Genomic DNA, 22,306 nt, shown 5'->3' with positions numbered 1-22,306 from the left:
CTGCCCCCTGCCCCGGGGAACTCGGCACAGGGACCACATGTCCCACACAATCAGATCTACCTTTATTGACAGGCTAAGCAGAAGCATCAGGGGCTCTGACATCTCAGAGGCCTCAGGGGGCCCGCAGGGGCCAACACAGCCCCCCAGGACTGCTGTGTGTGCAGGGGATGCCAGGACCCAGTGCCCCACCAGGAGCGGCCAGCGCAGAGAGGCCCCAGACACTCCCAACACCGGCCGGCAGGGCCCTGGGCCCCAGCAGGGTCTCCCTGGCAGGCTGGGGAAGAGCTGCAGGAGCTGTGCCAGCTGGTTCTCTGAAACCCACCCACAGGAGGTGCTGGCTTCAGGGTGCATCAGAGCAGAGCCCTCTACCCATCTTGGTCAGAGAGCCAGGGAGGATGCGAAGTCCTGGGATGGTTCGGGCGAAGCCGGACGGGAGTGCCGATGATGCCGAAGCGAGGGCTCATCCGCCTGGAAGCAAACCGCACACGGTCAAGGTCAAGGTGGGGGCAAGCCAGGAGGGCAGCAGGGAGGGAGCAGCTGTCCTGCTTTGGAGCCCTTGGAGCTGGCAGCTCAGCTGGGGAGCACAGGGTGTCCGGACAGCTCGCCGAGTCGGAGGCCAGGTCAGCTGGGGCACTCTGGAAGTCCTTGGGGCCGCCCAGCAGCACCTCATCATATTCGGTATGGTAGTCAGACTCATCTGGGCAGAGAGCAGGGCCATGCAGGTATCCTCTTGAGAGCAGGGGCAGGGGCCAGCATGGGTCCCCATATGCAGCCTTCCAGGTCCAGGGGCTGCTAGGAGGAGCCTGGTGGCCAGGGCGGCTTATTGAGAGTGTCAGGGGTCAGGAGGGGACATTGCCACTACCATCCTCCGCTGTGTGGGCATGTGGCCCGGGGTCCAACTCACCGTCCGCTGCAGCCACCTTGGCAGGCTCGATACGTGATACGATCTCAGTGAGGTCCGTGAAGGAGGCGTTGGGGCAGGTGAGCACCTGGGGGGCAGAGGCGAAGGAGACATCTGGCCAAGCCCCTGACCGCAGCCGGCCCCACCCTCTCCATGACCCTCTGTGGTCCTAGCCCTGGAGTGCGGGTGGGGCATGGATGACAGGCAGAGTCCTGGGTGGCCCCCCACCCACAGTGACACCCTCTCCCACGTGAGCACGTCAAGGGCGGAGACTCAAAGGGGGGCAGAGGCCAAGAGACAGCCCCCCAGGGCCGCTGCCCTTGCCCTTGCCCTTGTCCTCCAGCCCCTGGGGCAGGGCAAGGGAACCTGCAGCCCTGAGCAGTTGAGAGGGCGTGCCAACGTGCTGCTGGCTGCAGGGCGCCGTGCCTCTCGTTTGGACTTTTGGGCAGCAGAGGACGGGTCACAGGAATGGGAGAGGAAGGAGGGGCGCCAACTCAGGCATTCACATTGTACGCCTTCACCTCGCTCGTCTCCCGCCGGTCCCGTAGCATCTTCTCCAGCACGCCACTGCGACCCCAGATGCCAAACACCGTCCGGCCGTGCTGGTACCCCCACCTCCTGCACACACACCGGGAACCCCGTGACCGGGACGCGAGAGCTGGGAGGCCTGGGAGGGGCAGCCGGCCTGGACACTCAGGCAGATCTCGTCGAACTTGCCGAAGCCCAGGGTGCCGTAGCTGTCGATGCGGGGGGCGGCGGGGGCGCAGGTACAGCAGTCGCTCGCTGCTCTTCACCATCTCCAGCTGCCGGACGCAGCACACGTAGGCCAGGCACGTCTGGGTCTCCGCCATGTCCAACACCTGCCGTGTCACAGCCCCTGAGTGTGGCTCTCCTGTCCCCGCGTGGCCCTTGGCCTCCATCTGGGCACAGCCGCTGAGTCTCCTGCCCTGGCCCTTCCTTCCCCTCCCCTCCCCCCAAGGGGAGGCTATTTCTGCTAGCCTCGGGGGAGGCTGGGCACCCAGCCAGGGGTCCTGGGGTGTGGAGCGCCTTTAGGCCTGGCTCCTTTCCCAGAGCTGGTCCCAGGCGGGCAGGGATGGTGAGTGAGCGGCCACCACCCTCATGGACCCAGAGCCTGGAAGGCGCACCCCCTCCCTGCCCATCTCAGGGTCTCAGGGACACTGGCGCCAGGATGTGGGGAGGAGCAGCTGGGTTAGGCAAGGCTGGACCCCCACCTTGACCTTCGTGGCCAGGGGATTCCAGCGCTTCCACAGCAGCCACCACCCGGAGAGCGCACCCCCGTCGTTGGTGAGGTCTGTCTCGTCCCGGCTGCCCATGCTTTGCCCCCATTGACCTGGCCACATCTTCCGGGGAGGAGGTGGCCTGGTCACCGATGGGGACAGGTACGCAGAGCCCCAGGTGGGAGCATGGCTGGAGTGACGGGTCAGAGCTGGGGGAAGTTGGGGTGGAGCCAGGGCTGGGGGCAGAGCCCGCCTGAGAAGCGCTGAGAGTGGGGGGATGGGGGTGAGGGTTTGGAGGGTGGGGAGGGTCTCCTCTCCATCCTCACGCCTGGGCCTGCGGAGGGGGTCGGCCAAGCGCACAGAGCTGTCCAACAGGTGACAGGTGTGCCCCAGGAGGGGCCTTGCCCACAGCAGACCTGCCACCTGCAGGCTGCTAGTTCTGACTGTGGGCCTGGTTCTGAGCACCGCCGAGCCGACAAACAGAGCCATCTGCCGGGAGCACGCGGTGCCGGGCGTGCGCGCGTGTGTACCACCCCCGGTGCGCAGGAGCCGCAGGGCGGAGGCCCGGCCGGGTGGCCCCACCCCATCCGCCACGGTGCCTGGGAGGTTGTTGATGTAGCCTCCGTCCACCAGCAGGTGTCCATCCTTGGGGTCGCAGAGGAGGGGCGTGTAGCCCGACCAGGACATGTTGGCACGCACGTACCTCCGCAGGGAGCCTGGGGGGCGTCCAGAGGGATTGGGGGAGAGGAAAGGAGCCTTTTGCTGCCCAGGGTGAGTTCCTGCCCTGGACCCTCGGCTCAGAACCTCGCTGACGTGGGTCCTGAGCCCTGCACATCTGGCCTCCGGCGGAGAGCACCAGGCCCGGGCAGATGACACCCTCCCTGGACATCCTCCTCCTCGGACGGAGCCCGGGGGAGCCGTCCTTGCTCTGGGCCTCCCCGCACCTCCCCTGGCCGTGACCTTCCGCCAGCCCTGCCAGCCCACTCACTTCTAAGCAGACACATTTCAAGGGGCTCCCCAAACGCTGGCCTGGAGAAGGGCCTCAGCCGCCCACCACAGACGGGCTCCCTCCCCGGCACGCTTCTCCGACCCACACGCAGCCGTGACCCACGTGGACCCTCGGTCTGCCCTCTGCCCCCGTCCCTTCTCCGCCTCTGCCTGTGCGCCCTTCAGCCTTCGGGCCCAGAGCAGAGTCATCTCTGCTCACATCTCCCCGAGCCTCTCGCCTCCTCTGGGAGATCCTGGGGCTTCCCTGGGCCTGGCCCCTCCCCTGAAGCTACTCTGCCCCCGCTGGGGAGCCTGCACCCCAGGAGGAGGTGCTCCCCGTCTGTGTGGACCCGCGTGGCAGAGGCCGTGATGTCCGTGGTGACGGCGAAGTAGGGGACCCACAGGTCCTGTGAGGGGGATGGGACTCCGAGGGACACCCCCGGCTGCCAGGCCCCGACCCTGCGGGCCCAGGGCATCCAGACCCAGGTGGGCCGAGGCCGTGGGCTGCTGGGGCTCCCCAGGTGGTCCCTGCCGGGGGGTGCACCTCGACCTGCCTGTCCTTGAAGACGCTGCAGATGCTTCTGTTGAAGCCGGTCCCCGAGAACACGGAGGGGTTGGGGTAGGTCAGGTCTGGCACGGTCTTCTCCATCGGCGGGGGGTGGCACGCGGGGGCACATGTGAGGCCCCTGCAGGGGAGAAGGGGCTCAGAGCCCCGCCTCCCCGCCCCGGGCACCGGCAGCAGGTGACCCCGAGGGACCCCCGAGAGCCTGCGTCAGGAGACGGGGGCAGGGACCTGGGCGCACACGTGCGCCTTCAGCAAGCAGAAGCCTGTGGGCAGCAAACACTGCGGCCTGGACGGCAGGGCCTGGCTGGCCGGGCCCTCGCCGCCCACTCAGCGGGGACGGCTCAAGGCTCACTGGGGCGGGCTTCCCTGGTGGCGCAGTGGTTGAGAATCCGCCTGCCAAGGCAGGGGACACGGGTTCGTGCCCCGGTCCGGGAAGATCCCACGTGCCGCGGAGCGGCTGGGCCCGTGAGCCATGGCCTCTGAGCCTGCGCGTCCGGAGCCTGTGCTCCGCAATGGGAGAGGCCACAACAGTGAGAGGCCCGCGTACTGAAAAAAAAAAAAAAAAAAAAAAAAAAAGGCTCACTGGGGCAAGGCCCATCCAGGACCAGGGCCAGCCGGGTGTCCACCACTGCCCCTCCGGGCTGGCCCGGGCTTGGCCTTCACGCTCCGCCGTGGCAGACGCTCCATCCCTCCGATCCTGGGAAGCAGCAGCCCTACCAAGGGCCCTCACTGCCGAAGCCCCACGGCCTCCGGAAGGACCCAGGCCCATCCTTCCTCAGCGAGGGTGGGGGCCGGTGAGACCTGCGAGCACAGGACACAGGACCAAGAATGCCTGACTCCTCAGGGGTCGGGGATGGGGAGAAGGGGTCCTCCTTGCCTCTGTGTGGACGGACGCCGCGACGGGCTGTAAGCGGGGGTGAGTCACGCGCCCCCAGCTGCTTGCACTGAGACTCGTGGGCGGGCGGAAGGGACCCGCGTGCCCCTGGAGGACAGGGGCCAGGACAGCCTGGGACATCCCTGGCGTCCTCTCCCGAGGAAGCCCTTGCCCGGCACCACAGCCACCCCACCGAGCCCCTCCACGTGCCGACAGCTGGGACCACAGGGCAGCCTGGGGGGTCCGTGCCCCACGCCCCACAGGGTGGCTGCCCAGTGGGCTCCCCTGGCCCAGCGCAAACTCAGGGTGGCAAGAAATGACGCCCAAAGCTGCCTGGCTGTTCCCACACCCGTACCAGACCAGCAGGGCTGAGGAAGGGAGAGGTCTGCCCGACCTAAACGCGGACCTTGCTGAGGCTAGAGCACCGCCCCCCGCGGCCACTGCCCTCGGAGGCCGTCCTCAGTGACCGGAGCCGAGCAGCCCGCAGCCCCCGGGAACCCGGGCGCCTTGGGGATGCGTGGATCGGGCAGATGGGCTGCTCTGAGAGCTTCTGCTCAGAGGAGGCCCATCTTTCCTTTTAAAAATGAGAATGCCAACACTTCTGAGCCCACTCCTGGTTTCAGCCAGGGCTCCGTGCTGCTCCACAAAAAACCAGCAGAGCCCCGAGAAGGGCAGACTGCAGCCCGCCCCCTCCCTTGCCCACAGCCCGCCTGCCCCGGGTGGGTCCCCAGATCCTGGATGGTACCCCTGGCGTCCATTCACTGCAGGGCCAACTGTACCCACGATGTATATTTCTTACTTTCTGTGTCCCTGATGCTCTGGCATTTGGGGTCGCGCACACTGGGGGAGAGAGACAGATCCGGGCTCACCCAGCCCTTCCAGAGCCCACACCCGACCACCTCTGTCTAACCCACACCTCAAGCCTGAATCACCCAGGGCCAGGTGCCAGGTAACTATGCCCAGAAACCCGCCGGAGTTATTCGAACGGGCAGATCCTAAGCTGTGTGCCCTGCCCTGCCTTGCCCTTCCCACAGAAACCCCAATAAGGGCCCCGACCTAGGCCTTGCCCCCTGCCTGCCTATCGGCACTGGTGCCCCCACAGCCCCGTGGGGTGGGCGTGGAAATGCGGGGAACCGTGGGTGCACTAACCTCTCCTCAGTCACCTTTACAACTTAAGACCGGGCATGAGCCGGAGCCCATCCCACAACACTGACGCCCTTGCTTCTCTGTGCCCTCCCCCTCCCTCTCCCCCAACAAGCCACGCTCGGAGGCCAGAGCCCTGCAGGGCCACGTCCGTCTCGATGCCCTCCTGATGCCCCTCACCTCAGCCCACTGCTTGGCCGGGACCCGCATCTGGCTGTAGTTCCGCTCTGCAGAGTACAGGGCGCCCACGAAGGCCCCGATGGACGTCCCTCCGACCACGTCCGCAGGGATGCCGTGCTCCGCCAGGGCCCGGTGATGCCGACCTGGGCGCAGCGGGGAGTCGGCGCCGCCGGGCCGCCAGGACCCCAGGGACGGCCGTCCCGTTCCACCCCACCCCTCAGGGCCCGAGTCCTGCACGTGCCATGGAGAGAGGGGCAAAAATGCCAACTCAGAGAGGGAGTGGGACACTCCCGAGAGGCAGCGAGCACTCCGCTCCTCCACCCGCTGGCGTCGCGGAGGCTGTGGAGCTGAAGCAACGGGCTTTGAACAGACTTGGGCGGGTGGGGAGGCAGGCGGAGGCGCCCAGCGCAGCCCCCAGGGCCGGACGAGCCACCAGCGGAAAGCAGCGCGGGCTGAGACCGTTCTGGCCACTGTCCGTGTGTGACGTCCACCGCACAACCAGAAGCAGCACGTGTGAGCAGAAGAGAGCGTGTGGCTGTAGCCAAGAGGAGGGACAGACGGTGGAAGTGGACAGAAACAACACCCAAGTTCTAGAACTGATGACGGACATTGAGCCTCAGGTTCAAGGAGCGTTCTAAATGCTGAGCATAAGTTAACAAAAAAAAAGTCCTACATTGTTGAAAACCAAGATGATGAAAACTTTAGACCAGGCTGAGAACAAAAAGGCATGTTGCCTCCAAAGGGTCAGCACACACAGAGCTGACGTCCTCTGCCCCGCGCTGGCTGCAGAGGTCACGGACTTACCATCTGGCCCTTCACAGACACTCAGTGTCTGCTGGCCCATAAGTTAGGAAAGAAAGAACAGCTTAAATCAAAGAGAGTAAAATTAAGGAAATAATAAAGAGCAAAATTAATGAACCAGAAGACAAACACATTATAGAGAGGATCCTCAAAGGGAAAAGTTGGCGCTTTCAAAGGACTAATTCAGGTAAGACTGATCCATAAATGTAAAAAGGGGGGGACAGAGAGAGGCGGACAGGGTCGGGGAGCGGAGGGGGAGGGAGACAGAGACGGAGACAGAGAGACAGAGACGGAGACAGAGACAGAGAGGGAGCAGGAGGGAGACAGAAGGTCTTAATAACCAATATCAGGACTGAGAAAGGGAACATCTGTACAGATGCTCCAAGTAAAAAGGTAAGAAGCAAAAAAACCAAAAAAAAGGTAAGAAGCTAGTGTGAGCTTCATGCCTGAAGTAGGAAAAATCAGATAAAATGGACACATCCCTAGACCAACATAACTTACCAGACCTGACGCTAGAAGTAGAAAACCTGAAGAGTCCAATAACCATCAAAACAACTGAATCTTTACTTTTCAAATCCTCACAAAATTTCATGTCCGGATGGTTTTACTAGTGAACTGTACTAAACATATAAGGAAAAACAACACAAACCACTTGAAACCTTCCAGAGAACAGGGAAAGCAGCAGCACCTTCCAATTCAGTTTTTTGTTTTTTGGGTTTTCTTTGCGATACGCGGGCCTCCAACTGCTGTGGCCTCTCCCGTTGCGGAGCACAGGCTCCGGACGCGCAGGCTCAGCGGCCATGGCTCACGGGCCCAGCCGCTCCGCGGCACGTGGGATCTTCCCGGACCGGGGCACGAACCTGCGTCCCCCGCATCGGCAGGCGGACTCTCAACCGCTGCGCCACTAGGGAAGCCCTCCAATTCAGTTTTGAAGGCAGCAAACAAACCTGCCTACATTTCAAGAAAGGACAAGCATGGCCCACCTTGCTCAGACCCAAGGGGTCAGGTGACACAGAAACAGGGCCACATGTCACACAGGCAAATGAGTCCATCCCAAGAAGGTGATGTTTGATGTTACTTTAAAATCACTCAGTGTGATTCACCATATTAACAGAATAAAGAAGCAGAATCACACAATCCCGACAGACCCATAAAAACAACCACCTGTGATAAGAACTCGGCAAACTAAGAATAGAAGGAAACTTCCTCCGTCGGATAAAGGGCATCTACAAAACCCAAGAGCCGAGATGGCAGAGATGGCACTTAACACTTAAAGGGAATGCTTTCCCCAACACTCACCACCTCTGCTCAGCTCTGTGCGGGAAGCTCTAACCGGTGCAACAGGCAAGAAAAAGAAACAAAGGCATTTATGTATTTTGGAAAGAAAGAGGAAATACTGCCTTTATTCTCAGAAGAATAAAATCAAAAAAAACTACAAAAAAAGGTACTGGAAGAAGTGAATTTAGCAAGGTTGTAAGTCATGACATCAATTTACAACTATCATTTGTATTTCTACATACTGGCAACAAACAACTTAAAATGAAATTTAAAACATACCATTTAGAGCTTCCCTGGTGGCGCAGAGGTTAAGAATCTGCCTGCCAATGCAGGGGATACCGGTTCGAGCCCGGTTCGAGTCCGGGAAGATCCCACATGCCGCAGAGCGACTGAGCCCGCGTGCCACAACTACTGAGCCCGCGAGCCACAACTACTGAGCCCGCGAGCCTAGAGCCCGTGCTCCACAACAAGAGAGGCCACCACGATGAGAAGCCCGCGCACCGCAATGAAGAGTGGCCCCTGCTCGCCGCAACTAGAGAAAGCGCACGCCCAGAAATGAAGACCCACTGCAGCCAAAATAAATAAATACATAAATTTATTTTTTAAAAAAAAACAAAAAACGGGCTTCCCTGGTGGCACAGTGGTTGAGAATCCGCCTGCCGATGCAGGGGACACGGGTTCGTGCCCCGGTCCGGGAAGATCCCACATGCCGCGGAGCGGCTGGGCCCGTGAGCCATGGCCGCTGAGCCTGTGCGTCCGCAGCCTGCGCTCCGCAACGGGAGAGGCCACAACAGTAAGAGGCCCGCGTACCACAAAAAAAAAAAAAAAAAAAAAAAAAAAAAAAAAAAACATACCATTGACAATAGCAAAAAACCCATAAAATACTTAGCTGACTCTAAAATTTACACAGAAATGCAGAGGACCTAGGACAATCCAAACAATTTCAAGAAAAAGAATTTGAAGGAATTACACTGCCTGATCATTTCCTATAAAGCTAGAGTAACAAAGACAACGTAGTGCTGTGACTACGGTAGAACACATGCCTCAGTGCAACTCACACCTGGGCAGGTGTTTGGTGCTTGACTCAGACGGCTCAGCGGGGAGGGAAAGTCTTCAACTAGGTAACCATGTGGAGTACCCTCACCTCACACGCCACCACTCACAGGAAGCAACTGTGGGTGCATTGCAGGCCCAGAGGTACAAGCTTCGAGAAGATGTAGCCTAGGCAAGAGCCCCGAGAGCACCAGAAATAAAAAAACTGTGAAAAACTGGGAAATCACAGTTCATCAGAGTTAAAACGTGCTCATCAGAAAATGCCATTACAGGGGCTTCCCTGGTGGCGCAGCGGTTGAGAGTCCGCCTGCCGATGCGGGGGACGCGGGTTCGTGCCCCGGTCCGGGAAGATCCCACACGCCGCGGAGCGGCTGGGCCCATGAGCCGTGGCCGCTGAGCCTGCGCGTCCGGAGCCCGTGCTCCGCAACGGGAGAGGCCACAGCAGTGAGAGGCCCGCGTACCGCAAAAAACAAAAACCAAACAAACAAAAAAAAGCCATTACATGCCATTACAACAAAAACAAAAGTCAAAGACTGAAGACAGTATTAGTAATAAATATATCTGGCAAAAGACTTGTATTCAGGGACTTCCCTGGTGGCACAGTGGTTAAGAATCCGCCTGCGAATGCAGGGGACACGAGTTCAAGTCCTGGTCCGGGAAGATCCCACATGCCGCGGAGCAACCAAGCCCGTGCGCCACAACTACTGAGCCCGCGTGCCGCAACTAATGAAGCCCACGCACCTAGAGCCCGTGCTCCGCAACAAGAGAAGCCACCACAATGAGAAGCCCGCCCACCGCAACGAAGAGTAGCCCCCGCTCGCTGCAACTAGAGAAAGCCCGCGTGTAGCAACAAAGACCCAACGCAGCCAAAAATAAAATAAATTAATTTGAAAAAAGAAAGTTAAAAAAAACAGACTTGTATTCAGACTACATAAATAACTCCTCTAACCGAATAGCAGAGGGCAAGCCACGTGTGAGAGAGGCGTGTGGAACCTGATGACCCAGAGGCACCTGGAGCCTGAGTCCAGGGATGCAGGTGAGACTCGCAGTGCGGCACGGCCTCCCCCCAGGGGCGTGGCCACAACTTACACCCCGGACGATACCAAGGGTGACAGAGATGTGGGCAGCCCGAACTCTCAAGACTGCCAGTGGGGGTGGAAAACTGTTTAACTACCCCGTGGACGGGTAATTGCACTCCTAGGTATTAGCCCAAGAGAAGAGCACGTGTCCACAGGAAAGATCTGTACGAGAATGCTTGTCGCCGTTTCGTGCACAGTAACCAAACCCAGAAAATAACCCAAATGCCTGTGGACAGGAGGAGGACTAGCACAGCCTGGGTCCCACAGGGTCCCACGCGGCGACGCCACAGGTGCGGTCAGGGCACACAGACAACCTCAGAGACATGGAGTTCACGGGAGCAAGCCGGCACGGAACGGAACGGAACGGAAAACTAAGCAAGCAAGCATTATTATTCTCAGAGAAATTCAAACTGCACGACTAGAACAAACAAAAAGGCTGAAAAAAGCACTCAGACATTAGAAACACCTTAGCAAAAAAAGTTCAATCAGAAGATACATTTGAGAAAAATCACCCAGAAAGTAGAACAAAAAGACAACGATGGAAAACTTGGGAGAGAAAAGAAAAGACAGGAGCGTGAGAGGATGAGGGGTCATCTGGATCGTGATCCAGACGAGAGAGCAGGGAGCGGGGGGGGGGGCCTTATCCAACACTCCCAGGGTTGAAGCTGATGAATTTCCGAATTTGAAAGGCCCGCTGGGAGTCTGCCCAGCCTAATGGTCGTGGAAAGAAGGACACCCAGGCACATCATCAAGTACTTCCAGAAACACAAGAGTGAAGAGAGTCTCCTACGAGATCCAGAAGGAACAGGCTTTGTGAATAACACGACACTGAACTTCAGAACAGCAATACTGGAAGCTAAAAAGATGATGGAACCACACCTTAAAATTCTCAGGGAAAATTATTTCCACCTAGAATTCCATAACCAAACTGTCATGCAAGTGTGAGAGGAAAATGAGGTGTTGAAACTTTTGCCTCCCATGCATCTTCTCTTAAGGAAATTTCTAGAGTATGAACTCTACCAAAATCAGGAATGTATCAAGAAAGAGGAAGACATGGTATCCAGAAGTGGAGTTGGACACAGGAGAGAGACAAAGGCAATTCCCAGGGTCACGGGGAAGGGAAACTCCAAGGCAACATCCCAGCAGCATGACGGGGGAGCAGCCAGCAGAGCTGAGCGGAGGCCGCTCCAGAGTGAGTGCAGCAGAGGTGACTTGGTGGTCGGAGCACGCTGAGGGCGGCTGCGTCTCCAGCGGCATCTGGGGTGGGCCACTGAGCAAACGGCAACTGCCGCAATTATTACTCTGCGGAAGGAGGGAGACACAGCCGTATATGCAGTAGGGTACGGCTTAGCTCCAAAGAAGACCCGCCTTGCTGCAAGGCAAACGGTGAGCCCTGGCTGACTAGAGAGGGGACCACACCGGGATCCTGTGCCGAGGAGGTGCACAGATGGAGGATACATGACAGAGACGGACAAACAGACTTTGACCCTGTGCATATATGGAAGCGGTTGGGAACTTAATCATCTAAAACTGAAACAAATGAAAAAGCAGATAAACAACAGGGTCCTACTGCATAGCACAGGGCACTATATTCAATACCCTGTAATAATCCATAATGGGAAAGAATATGAAAAACAACATACATATACTATACACACACACACACACACACACACACACAAAACTGAATCACTTTCCCGTGCACCTAAAACCAATACAACATTGTAAATCAACTGTGCTTCAATAAAAAAAAAAAAGAAACGTAAATGAGGAAACAGCTGAAGAAAAGTTGGAAGTGACTGTCTATGGGATATTGTCCGTGTCCGTGGCGTATCTCTGGATTTGTTGGTGGGGCAGGTTGGGCAGAGGACTGCTGTGTGTTATACAAATACCATAGGGCCTTTCAGAATGGCCACATGGCTTTTAAACTGAGTATTACTTTAATAACTAAATTTTCACTAAAAACGCTGCTGCAAACCAGGTCCAAGTGTGGGCCAGCCGCTGCAGGGCGCCTAACTGTCCCGGCCCCGCGGCAAGGAGCCCGAGCGCTCCCCCCATCCCGGCAACTTTGGGTAAATCACCTGATTTTCTTGGGCCCACTGGCTCAGCTTTCAGGTAAAAACATGGCACTACATGATGCCCCCAAGTCACCCAAAATAAACGAGCAAGGTACTCATTACTTCACCACCCAGGCCAGGCCGCACTCAGGGTGCCAGGGTCAACACGTGCAGGGCGTTCCACCGCGGCCCGCGGCCCACAGGCCGTGGGATCCCTCCCCTGCCGCGCAGCCCTCGGACAGAGGCCACAACTGCGCGCCGCGGAGGAGGAGGAGGCCAGTGAAGAGGCTGGGGGTGAGGAGGCGGGGTCTCCGGAAGGGCAGGCCCTCCCGTGCCGCCCTGCTTTCCCGGCTGTCAGGGCCTCAGTCCCCGTAGCGTGGAAGCGAGGAGCGTGAAGCCAGCCAGGCAAGCAGTTCTGAGGCTCATCTGCGCCGTTTCTCTGACCCTCTCCAGCTACAATTAGCCGAGGAGTGGAGGGGCCGGGCGCAAGCACAGCCCCGACTCTGCAGGGTGCACGCACACAGTGACTCCAGCTCACTCCAGAAGGGACATCCTCGGGCCAAGGCAGGTGGTGAGCCAGGCTCCTCCGTCAGGCCCTGGGGACAGGTGGCCAGCACGGTAAGCAGGGCTGGCACCCAGGCCTGGCACTCAGGGAGCCTCGCTGCAGGGCCGGGGAAGCGGCACAAGCCCGCCAGCCCAGCGACTGGCCTGACGTCCTCCGAGGCCAGGGGTGTGAGGGGCTCCACCCCACAGGGCACCCCTGGCCCCGGGACCTGGCCCTCAGAGGGGCGGGGGTCCAGCACAGATGCTGCAGGAGGTGCTGCCTTGCCCCTCTTCGCGCCGACCGGTTCACCCGGGGGCCTTGGCCTGTCACACCCTCGCCACACACCTGCCCCTCCGTTTCTGCCCCCACGTGTACTTTTCCCTTTCACCAAGGTCAGGAGAAGGGCAGCAAGCGTCAGGACAACTTGGGGTACAAGTGGTTTGGGTTAAAAGTCCTTGACGGAACCCACCAGCCCAGGAAACTAAAGGCTGCTCCACGAGGGTCCTGAGCAGCGCAGATCACTGTTCCATAAAGTGTGTGCATTAAAATGGAAAGAAACGCACCCGCAGCCCAATGGAAAGACTGGCAAAGGATCAGGACGGAGTTTGCAGAAGAGGAGACAATCAGAACGAGAAATACATTCTCTTCCACCGTCTTCGTGGAGGGAGGGGACACCTGCCCACGGGAAGCACTGCCGGGCACGTGCGCCGGCGCATGCGCACGCGAACCGACGCGCGGCCCGTGGGAAGGGCGGGACTCACCTCGCTCCGCCTCCCCCAAGTAGCAGCAAGGCGAAGCGCCGGCGCCAGGCCGGAGAAGTCGGAGCGCTGGTCCGGGGCCTCTGGCCGACCCGCTCGGACAGTTCCACCTGCGAGAGAGGCCGGCAGACGCGGAGGGCCGGGCCGAGTTCGCACAGCCGACGTGGCCTGGCCGCTCTCCCCCACTCCTGACCCAAAGCTCCCTCTGGGCACAGCCGGTGGGTCCGATGCCGACCCTGCCGTCAGCTCGGCGCCTGGGCTCACCTGGGAGGGCTCCTGGGGTGCGGCGGGCAGTGCGGGCAGCTGGGCCACATACCGACGGGCCCAGCCGAAGCCCACCAGCCCCGAGGGGGAGGGCGCTCGGGGCTTGGACACCTGGGCACAGACGCCGCTGGCAGGGTGCCTCCACCAAGCCGCGGGGCTGGGTGGGCTGTGGCGAGCCGGCGGCCCCTGCGCTCCCACCACGGCCCGCGCCCAGCCGCCAGGGCTGGGGACCCCTGAGGAGGAGGCGCCTCAGGATCTGTGTGCTTTTCTGTCGAAAGGAGGAAGCAGTGACAACCTGAGGCCACCGGGCTCTCTGAGGCCTCAGCTGAAGGTGGGAACCTCAGGCCCATGGCTCTGGGGTTCTGCCTCCCCCGTAGGGGCTCCCCCATCCGGGGGGCATGTCACCCTGTGGCCACGGGAATCCAAAGGCCAAGCTCAAGCAGATGTGAGTGCACAGGAGTGGGAGAGCTCGTGGAGAGCAAGCGCCCCCATCAGAGCCAGCGGGCTCAGAGCGGAGTCAGAGGGAAAGGGCCCGAAGCAGGGCGCCAGGGCCCCCAGCCGCCCCGGGCTTCACCAGCTTGGGCAGGCTCCTCCTGGAGAAGACGCGGCGAGGGCAGCAGAGGTGCAGCTGGCCGGAGCACCAGCCCCGCATGTTGAGCCGCTCCACGGTGCGGGCCGGCGCAGGCCCGTCCTCCCGGTGCAGCAGGACCAGCTGCTTCTGGGCACGCACAGCCGCGGTCTCCAGCATCCGCTCCAGCTGAGGGAGAGCGGAGCCCCGCGTCAGGCAGCCCAGCAGAGGCCGCAGGCTTGAGCAGGACAGAGCCAAAGGCCAGTGCGGGGCTGTCCGCAGAGGTCCCAGGCTGGATGGGACCACGCCTAACGCCCCAGCCCCACACAGGTCCTGGCCTTGGCGGGTGGTACCCTGGTTCTGAAGACCAACGCGGCTGTGGTGTGCTTGGCCCTCCCTCTGTGAAGCTGTGCCCCAGGGGGTGCGGGGCTGGCTGCGGGGGCGTGAGGGAGCTCCAGGGGCCTGCAGGAAGGGAGGCGGCGCACACACTACAGCCTTCTTTTGCAAACACTCTCCCACAAGGGAGCGTGACTCCTGGTAAGAAGAGGAACCCACATCGGAGATGACGAGTTTGTAGCTGTCCCAGGCCCGGGGTGGAAGCGTGAAATGAGAGCAGACGACGGGGCAGAGGAAGGAGGGAACACAAAGCAAAGGGACAGCAGACTCCACCCCACACCCAGGAAGCTGGGAGCAGGGGACTGACGGCGCAGAGCAGGGAGCCTGGCGCCCCAGGCCTCGCGCACCTCACGGGCACGACAGGAGCGCGGTCTGGCAGCTCTCCGAACCTGAAGACACACAGCCTCTGCTGCTCGGCAGCAGGTGCAGGTGGCGCCCCGAAGACACGCCTGCACACGCGTGTAGCGAAGTAACTGCACAGTCCGCTGGCTGAGGAGAGACAGATGGTGGGGCATTCACAAATAGAAACGAAACAGCCGTAAGACGAGTGAAACAATATGGATAAAATTCAGGAGTGTAAGTGTTGAGAAAGAGGAAATTTCAAGATGGCATAAACTAGAACACTATTTATATAAAAAAAAAAACAGTCCCATACACACACATAGTAAAATTTTGAAACACGGATGGACACAGGCTCCGACTTTACAAGAGCCTCTGCCTTGTAAAGTGGCCACTGGCCACTTCGGGGTACCCGCCTGCCCCTGCTAAAACAACCGTCACAGGTAAACACGGCAAAATGTTTCCAAAACGTGTAGAGCAAATACCTGGGTGTCTGCTCTTATTATCCATCCCTTCCTGGGTTGTTGAAATACTTCATTCAGAGGAAAAGAGAGAAACAAGGGGTCTGAGGAGAGAGTGGGGCCCCCCCTCCGCCAAGACCTGCCCAGCCTGCAGCCCTTTGACCACGCCCACTGCCTGGCCCAACCCAGCAGCCGGCCCGGCCCCCCCACCCCAAGCCCTGGCCACGGACCCCACCTGCCGAGGCCCTGCCCACTGCCCCACTCCCGCAGGCCGCCTCATCTGCCCACCGTGGGCTCTTGCTCGCCCAGGCCCACGATCAGGATGCAGTCGGCCTGCCGGATACGGCGCTGGGTCCGGGCTGTGAGCGTGCTGTCGGCCTGGTAGAGCACCACCCCGTGGATGTCCTCCTGCTGCCCCAGCCAGCTGGACAGCCGGTAGTCGTGGATACCGGGAGGCACAGACGCCGGGGCGCATTTCAAGGCCGGGCTGGGACCCACAGAGCAGGAAGCCAAGCTCGGCCAGGCTGTTCCGACACGGAGGCCGGCGCGCCTGTCCAGAGCAGCAGAGCCAAGGAGCTGTTTTATGTTGGCGCTGGTCAGCAGCCGGGCGGGGCCTGAAAACACAACCACCAGCTCACACTGGAGGACAAGCGAGGCCCCTCCTTCTGGAAGTTTGCTCTTCAGGAAAGCAATAGGCCTTTCACCACTCATGAGGAAGTGCCTGTGGCCCTGAAGGAGACTCTCTGGGCAGCTGAGGCTGCAGGTGTGTCGGTGGAAGGGCTGCACCCAGTACAGGGAGGGGCGGCCTCTCTGAACCTCAGTCTCCTTCTCTACACACGAAGGGGTTGAATCTCTGCAGCACTGAGACTGTGTCTGCGTGGGGGCGGGGAAGCACAAGCTTGTAAAGTGCAAGATTAGACAGTTTCCCAAATCCGAGGCAGCCCGGCTGGCTGGGTTCCAGTCAGGTGCGGTTCACCGGTGTCTAGATGCACACGTTTTCACATCTTGTGTCTCTGGGATCAGCGTGCTTCCTCCATCTACAGGGTCTTAGAGCTGCTGTCCACACAGACACAGCTGCTCTCAGCCAGGAGGGCCAGCGTCAGAATATGTGAGAGGGCCGCCAGAGGCAGGGACAAAAGCTGAGAGGCCGGCGGCCCCCAGTGACAGGAAGGCTGCTGGACGGCCCTGAGGATGCAGAAGTCCCGCTGCTGCTGGAGAAGCCGGGCTCTTCCCCGCGGCTTCCTTCTTACACCTGCACTTACACCTGAGCTTCCCTGAGGGCTTGTAATCAGAAGGCGAGAGACCAGAAATCACCGCCTTGTGTTTAACTGGCAGCGTCTGCTTTCTTGGAGGCACGAGCATAAGGGTGCGTTTCACAGGCTGGTGCCCTGGGACGTGGCTGCTGGACTGACCTGTGCGTCTGTGCAGCTCTGACTCCAATGGCAGAAGCCCGCTGATGCGGGGCAGCAGCTCCTCTGGGGGCTCGGGGCAGAGGGCGCTGGTCCCCCCTGGGGGCTGCAGTCCTGCGCTGGGGGTCAGGCCAGGTCGGGCCAGGCCGCGAAGAGCTTCAAGCTCGAGTTGGTCACCCCGCGTGGGTCTGACAGAGAGCGGGAGTCCTCTCGGGGCTGACGCGTCACGTGCCCGCGAGGGCGGGCTCTCCTGGGCACTGCAGTGGCTCACCCCGTCCACCTCTTGGACAGCTAGGGCGAGGCGGGACAGGCAGGCCACGTCTGGCTGCAGGAACACGGAGGAGCGCAGAACCTCAAACTAAACCCAGAGCTAGCCGAAATAAGGGAATAATAAAGATCAGAACAGAGATAAATAAAAGGGAGAATAGGAAAACAGAGAAAAATCAGTGAAACCAACAGTTGGTTCCTTGAAAGAATCAATAAAATTGGCAAACCTTTAGCTAGAGGAATAAAGAAAAAAAGAGAAAAGACTCAAATTACTAAACACAGAAATAACAGTGGGACATTAGCTATTTTACAGAAATAAAAAGTAATACAAGAGAGTACAGTGAGCAATTGCATACCAACAAACTGGGTCACCTGGGTGAAAGGGACAAATTCCTAGAAACGCACAACCTACCATGACTGAACCATGAAGAAACAGGAAATCTGAATAGACCTATAACCAGTAAGAAAACTGAACCAGTTAAAAAAAAAAAAAAAAAAAAAAAAGCCCTGCATGAGGTGGCTTCACTAGGGAATTTTACCAAATATTTAAAGAAAAATTAACACCAATCCTCCTCGAACTCTTCCAAAAATATTGACTGGGGGGAACACTTCCTAACCCATTCCATGGGGCCAGCACCGCCCCGCCCCACCAGCGCCAAAGTCTGCGCGGGACCAAGACGCCAGGAGAAGCTACAGACGAGCACCTCTGACGGTGCAAAATCCTCAGGAAAGAGAAGCTGACCAAACTCAGCAGGGTATTAAGAGGGTTACATACCACACCGAGTGGGATTTATTCCTGGAATGCAAGAATGACTCAGCATATGAACATCAATCAATGTAATAAATCACATTAACAGAACAAAGAGGGGGACGTATGATCATCTCAACTGATGCAGAAAAAGCGCTGACAAAATTCAACATCTTTTTACGATCGAAACACTCCACAAATTATGAATAGAAAGAGACCTCCTCAACATATTGAAGGCCATACATGAAGAACTGGCCGCTAACATCCTACTTGAAGGCGAAGGACTGAAAGCTTCCCCCTAAGATCAGGAACAAGGCAGGATGCCTGCTTTCACTTAACACCGCTAGGATGTCAGTGCCACCCAAAGCCACCAACAGTTCAGTGCAATCCCCGTCAAGATCCCCAGTTCCTCGAAGAAAACAGAAATTTGCACGGACACACGTGAATGTCCCATCAGCGCACCACGCGGACGCTAACTTCCTGGTCTGGGTGCTGTGCTGCAACCTGGGGCAGGGGGTGGAGTGTGCGGCTCTCGCTTGACTATTTTTACAACTTCCTGTGAATCTGTAATTATTTCAAAATAAAAGGTTTGTTGGTTTGTTTGTTAAAAAAGGGAATAAGCTTTTATGAATCAACACGTCTTCACTGCGCAGCTGCAGGTCTTTTGGGTGTGTCCTGGACAGTCAGACCAGCGTCACTGAAAAATGTGTGATGTTTTCTACATCCAGAATATTTGTTATAAAACAAAGACCAAGACTAATCCAAATTAATGCTTTCCGTGACTTAAATTTTCCCTCGGAGAATAACTTATACATATGAAATATTTAGAGTAGTATCTTCAATTTTCTAAATCATTTTCATTTGGCATTTATTTAATGCCTTCTACTATCAAGTGTCTGTTTCTGGTAGAGGACATTTTCGCCATGTTAAGATACATACTCTTGTCACATGTATTGTGTCCACAAGAGTAACGTAACATTCATTGCACCTATTGTTGTATCATTTTTGAAGACACCCCTGAAACCTTTAGGGTAGCCCCATCTCGGAAAACTGACTTATTGCCTCTGTCTACTATGGTCGCTCACAATTATATAAAAACATACACATAAAGTGTTAAGAATATGGAATACTTTATGATTTGGGGAATTCCTAAGAGTTCTCAGGAATTTCAGTTTCTTGTTCTCGAGCCCCCAGACTTAACAGCCGTGGAACTTGGAAACATGACCTGAGCTGCCTGAGCCCAGCTGCGGGCGCCCTCCCCAGGCTCGCACCCCAAGACGGGCTCCCTGTGGCGGGGGCGGTGCGGGGGTCTCTGGCCCCTGGAGGCCCCAGAGTTCAGCGGGGACTCGCGCCGGCTCCCGCGAGATGGGGTTTGCCCATCGACACTGTCCGGAGGCGCCCGTCTCACTGTGACAGTCCTCCGCGCGCCCTGCCCAGGCTTTAGCCTTGCGGGCAACACTAAGTGCTCTTTCAGGAGAACCTGGAAGGATGGGAGGCAGGAGGAGGAGGGGGTCCAGCCGGACCTCAGGCGCCTCCGGGCAGGGCTTACCGATGGCGCTGAGGGCGTGCTCGAGCGCCAGGGTGAAGGCGGTGAGGGGCGCAGCCTCTGACACGGGCGTGGCGGCCGCCGTGGAGAGCTTGCTGGCAGGGTCCCCCGAGCCCCACTTGCTGCCTACAGCATGTGGCCCAAACTGGTGACCTGCAGGGCACAGGGCGTGCGTTGGCCTGAGGAATCGGGCTGCCGCTCGCACAGTCTCGGTGTCCCTGGATGTTTCTAGGCGACAGCAGGGCAGGAGAGGCCTGGGCAGGAGCAACGGGCACCGGGTCTGCGCCAAGTCTCCACAGCTGGAGCCCCGCCTTTCCCGCTGAAATGATCAACCACACCGTGGCGTCCTTGCATTTCATACGCGCCAGGACTGGGCCCACTGAAGGGGACACGGACGCCCGGGTGCAGAGAAGCCGTGAGGTGCAGAGTCGGAAGGGTTGGCCAGGGGAGGGGGGAGAGGGAAGGTGGGGAGGTGGGGAGGTGGGGAGGTGGGGAGGTGGGGAGGGCCCACCCGGAGGGCCCACCCGGAGGGCCCACCCTCCGACCTGCCCCACCCTCCGACCTGCCCCCCTTCCTGGGGTTCTTCCACCGACTGCTCCAGAGACAGTAAACAGCCTGAGGCTTAGGAGATCCACATCCTTCTACCACCTCATCTGCGTGGAGTTTCCAGACCCCGGGGTGAGGCACAAAACAACCCAGGGTTGGGCGGGGCTGGGTCCTGGGGTGCCTGTCCCTGAGGCCACAGGCTTCCCCCCCTTCCCTAGACGTGAGGCCAGGAAGCCCCACAGCAGCAGGGACAGAGGCAGCAGGCACGTGGACCCACGGGCTCATCGGCCTCCGTCCGAGCGTCCCCGGCTGAAGCTCATTCCCAGCCCAAAGTTACTGCTTGGCAAGCGGCACCTCCTGTTTTCATGGACGTGGCTGAAGGGGCAGCCTCAGCCCTCCTGCCGCCCACGTCGCAGCCAGAGCCCAGTCTTCTGGGGCCCCAACACACTGAGCGCTCTCTTCCTGGCTCCCTGGCCGGCCGCTGTGCCAGCCCAGCTCCTGCACAGACCCTCCCGACCAGGAAGGGCACTGCCAGGTGACAGGTGCAGGCACCGGCCACGCAGGAAGGTCCAGCTCCGCCAAAAGGGCATCCATTTCTGACCCTGCTGCTCTCGTCCCTGGGGAGGAGCGTGGGTCCCTGCAAGGCCTGACCCAGAAGCCAGAGCGGGGGCTGCAGAAGGCAGAGAGAGGGGCCCCTAAGAGCTAACCTGGGGGCAGGGAAAGAAAGTGAGCGCTGTGAGCCAGTTGGCAGCTGCATGCGAGGCAGCAGGGCGCCCCTTTTCACCGGTTTTCTGGCAGCTTCTCTGTGGGGAATCCCCTTCCTCTCCCTCTTTCGCCATGACCTCTGACGTTAGACCCCTCCGTCTGAGGCAGAACCAGAGGGGGATTCTAGTGCCAGCTTCTGATAGTTTTCTTTTAGCCTTTACGAAAGGCATGCGGGAGGTTCTGGTTCTGACCAAGAAGGAGATGGAGCCGGCATGTCGCACCGAACCGCTGCCACCAGTTACAAGGAGGCTCTGGACACAGTTCTCAGGAGACCCAGGGGGGTGTGAAGAGGAGGGCAGATGAGCTAGGACCTCAACTTGTGGGAAGACCACTCTACTTATGCCACAAGGGTAGCAGTGCCACTGCCCTGTCCCAGCTACAGCCAAGCGGGGTCCATCCCTCCCCCTCCACACTGGGTGCTGCCTCCAGGGAGGCTTTCCAGGGCCCCAAGTTCCTACATGGGGTTACAGACACAGTGGGGTGGAGCCCCCAACTCTCCATTCCCTGCACTAGAGAGGGGAGATGGAGAAGGGAGTCCTCTAGATCTAGTATGAAGTCCTGGCTTCACCCCCAAGCAGCCCATACATGAAACTGGCCAGGATGGCACAGCAGAGGCTCTGAGAACAGAATCCAGGTGGCATACCAGCCAGGCTTCACACTGGCTCTGGGTAGCACACAAGCACAGCAGACCAGAGCAGTACTGCAAAGGCCTTGAGAATTAAGTTAACATTCAAACACAGACCAAGGAAGAGGGCCAGAACATGCTCTGTGAATATAAGCACATCAACAGTCTGCAAAAATAAAAGATTTAAATGGGAACCAGACTCTCATAACATAATACTCGAAATACAGGATACAATCCAAAATTACCAGGCATACCAAGAGCCAGGAAAATCTCAACTTGAACAGGAGAAGACAATTAACAGACAAAAACGACAACATGTGGGCTTCCCTGGTGGCACAGTGGTTAAGAATCCGTGTGCCAATTCAGGAGACATGGGTTCGAGCCCTGGTCCAGGAAGGTCCCACATGCCGTGAAGCAACTAAGCCTGTGCACCACAACTACTGACCCTGTGCTCTAGAGCCCGTGTGCCACAACTACTGAGCCCGCGAGCCACAACTACTGAGGCTGTGTGCCACAACTACTTAAGCTGCGCATTTAGAGCCTGTGCTCCTCAACAAGAGAAGCCACCGCAATGAGAAGCCCGCGCACCACTACGAAGAGTAGCTCCCGCTCGCCGCAACTAGAGAAAGCCCGCGCACAGCAACAAAGACCCAACGCAGCCAAAAATAAAATTTTAAAAATTAAAAAATTAAAAAAGACAACATGTCACAGAATTTGGAAGTCCTCGACGAGGCAGTAAAGCAGTGATCATAACCAGACAGATACAGCTGCCATGGGCTGTCTTGAAGCAAATGCAGAAATATAACAACTGAAATTAAAAATTCTCCGGGTGGCCTTAGGAGCAGGATCAAGAAGACAGGAAAGAGCCAGTGACCTTGAAGACACATCAAAAGAAAGTACTCAGTCTGAACATC

At 58.6% G+C, this 22,306-nt stretch overlaps 1 protein-coding gene across 1 annotated transcript in view; it reads right to left on the bottom strand.

Annotated features, from left to right (window-relative positions):
- Positions 1 to 378: 378 nt before the first annotated feature.
- PNPLA7 (patatin like phospholipase domain containing 7) overlaps positions 379 to 22,306 on the bottom strand; it is a 31,486-nt gene continuing 9,558 nt past the window's right edge. Inside the window, 20 exon segments of the mRNA XM_067040130.1 lie at positions 379 to 468; positions 606 to 697; positions 905 to 989; positions 1,408 to 1,518; positions 1,599 to 1,661; positions 1,663 to 1,761; positions 2,134 to 2,252; positions 2,709 to 2,856; positions 3,465 to 3,533; positions 3,671 to 3,893; positions 4,409 to 4,492; positions 5,365 to 5,405; positions 5,889 to 6,423; positions 13,462 to 13,568; positions 13,723 to 13,955; positions 14,248 to 14,479; positions 15,713 to 15,721; positions 15,775 to 15,935; positions 16,038 to 16,100; positions 19,460 to 19,609. Of these exon segments, the coding sequence (XP_066896231.1) occupies positions 379 to 468; positions 606 to 697; positions 905 to 989; positions 1,408 to 1,518; positions 1,599 to 1,661; positions 1,663 to 1,761; positions 2,134 to 2,252; positions 2,709 to 2,856; positions 3,465 to 3,533; positions 3,671 to 3,893; positions 4,409 to 4,492; positions 5,365 to 5,405; positions 5,889 to 6,423; positions 13,462 to 13,568; positions 13,723 to 13,955; positions 14,248 to 14,479; positions 15,713 to 15,721; positions 15,775 to 15,935; positions 16,038 to 16,100; positions 19,460 to 19,609 (2,714 nt within the window).

The sequence above is a fragment of the Kogia breviceps genome, chromosome 8 (assembly GCF_026419965.1).
Source record: "Kogia breviceps isolate mKogBre1 chromosome 8, mKogBre1 haplotype 1, whole genome shotgun sequence".
NCBI lineage: Eukaryota > Metazoa > Chordata > Mammalia > Artiodactyla > Physeteridae > Kogia > Kogia breviceps.
This window is presented reverse-complemented; position numbering and strand designations above follow the sequence as displayed.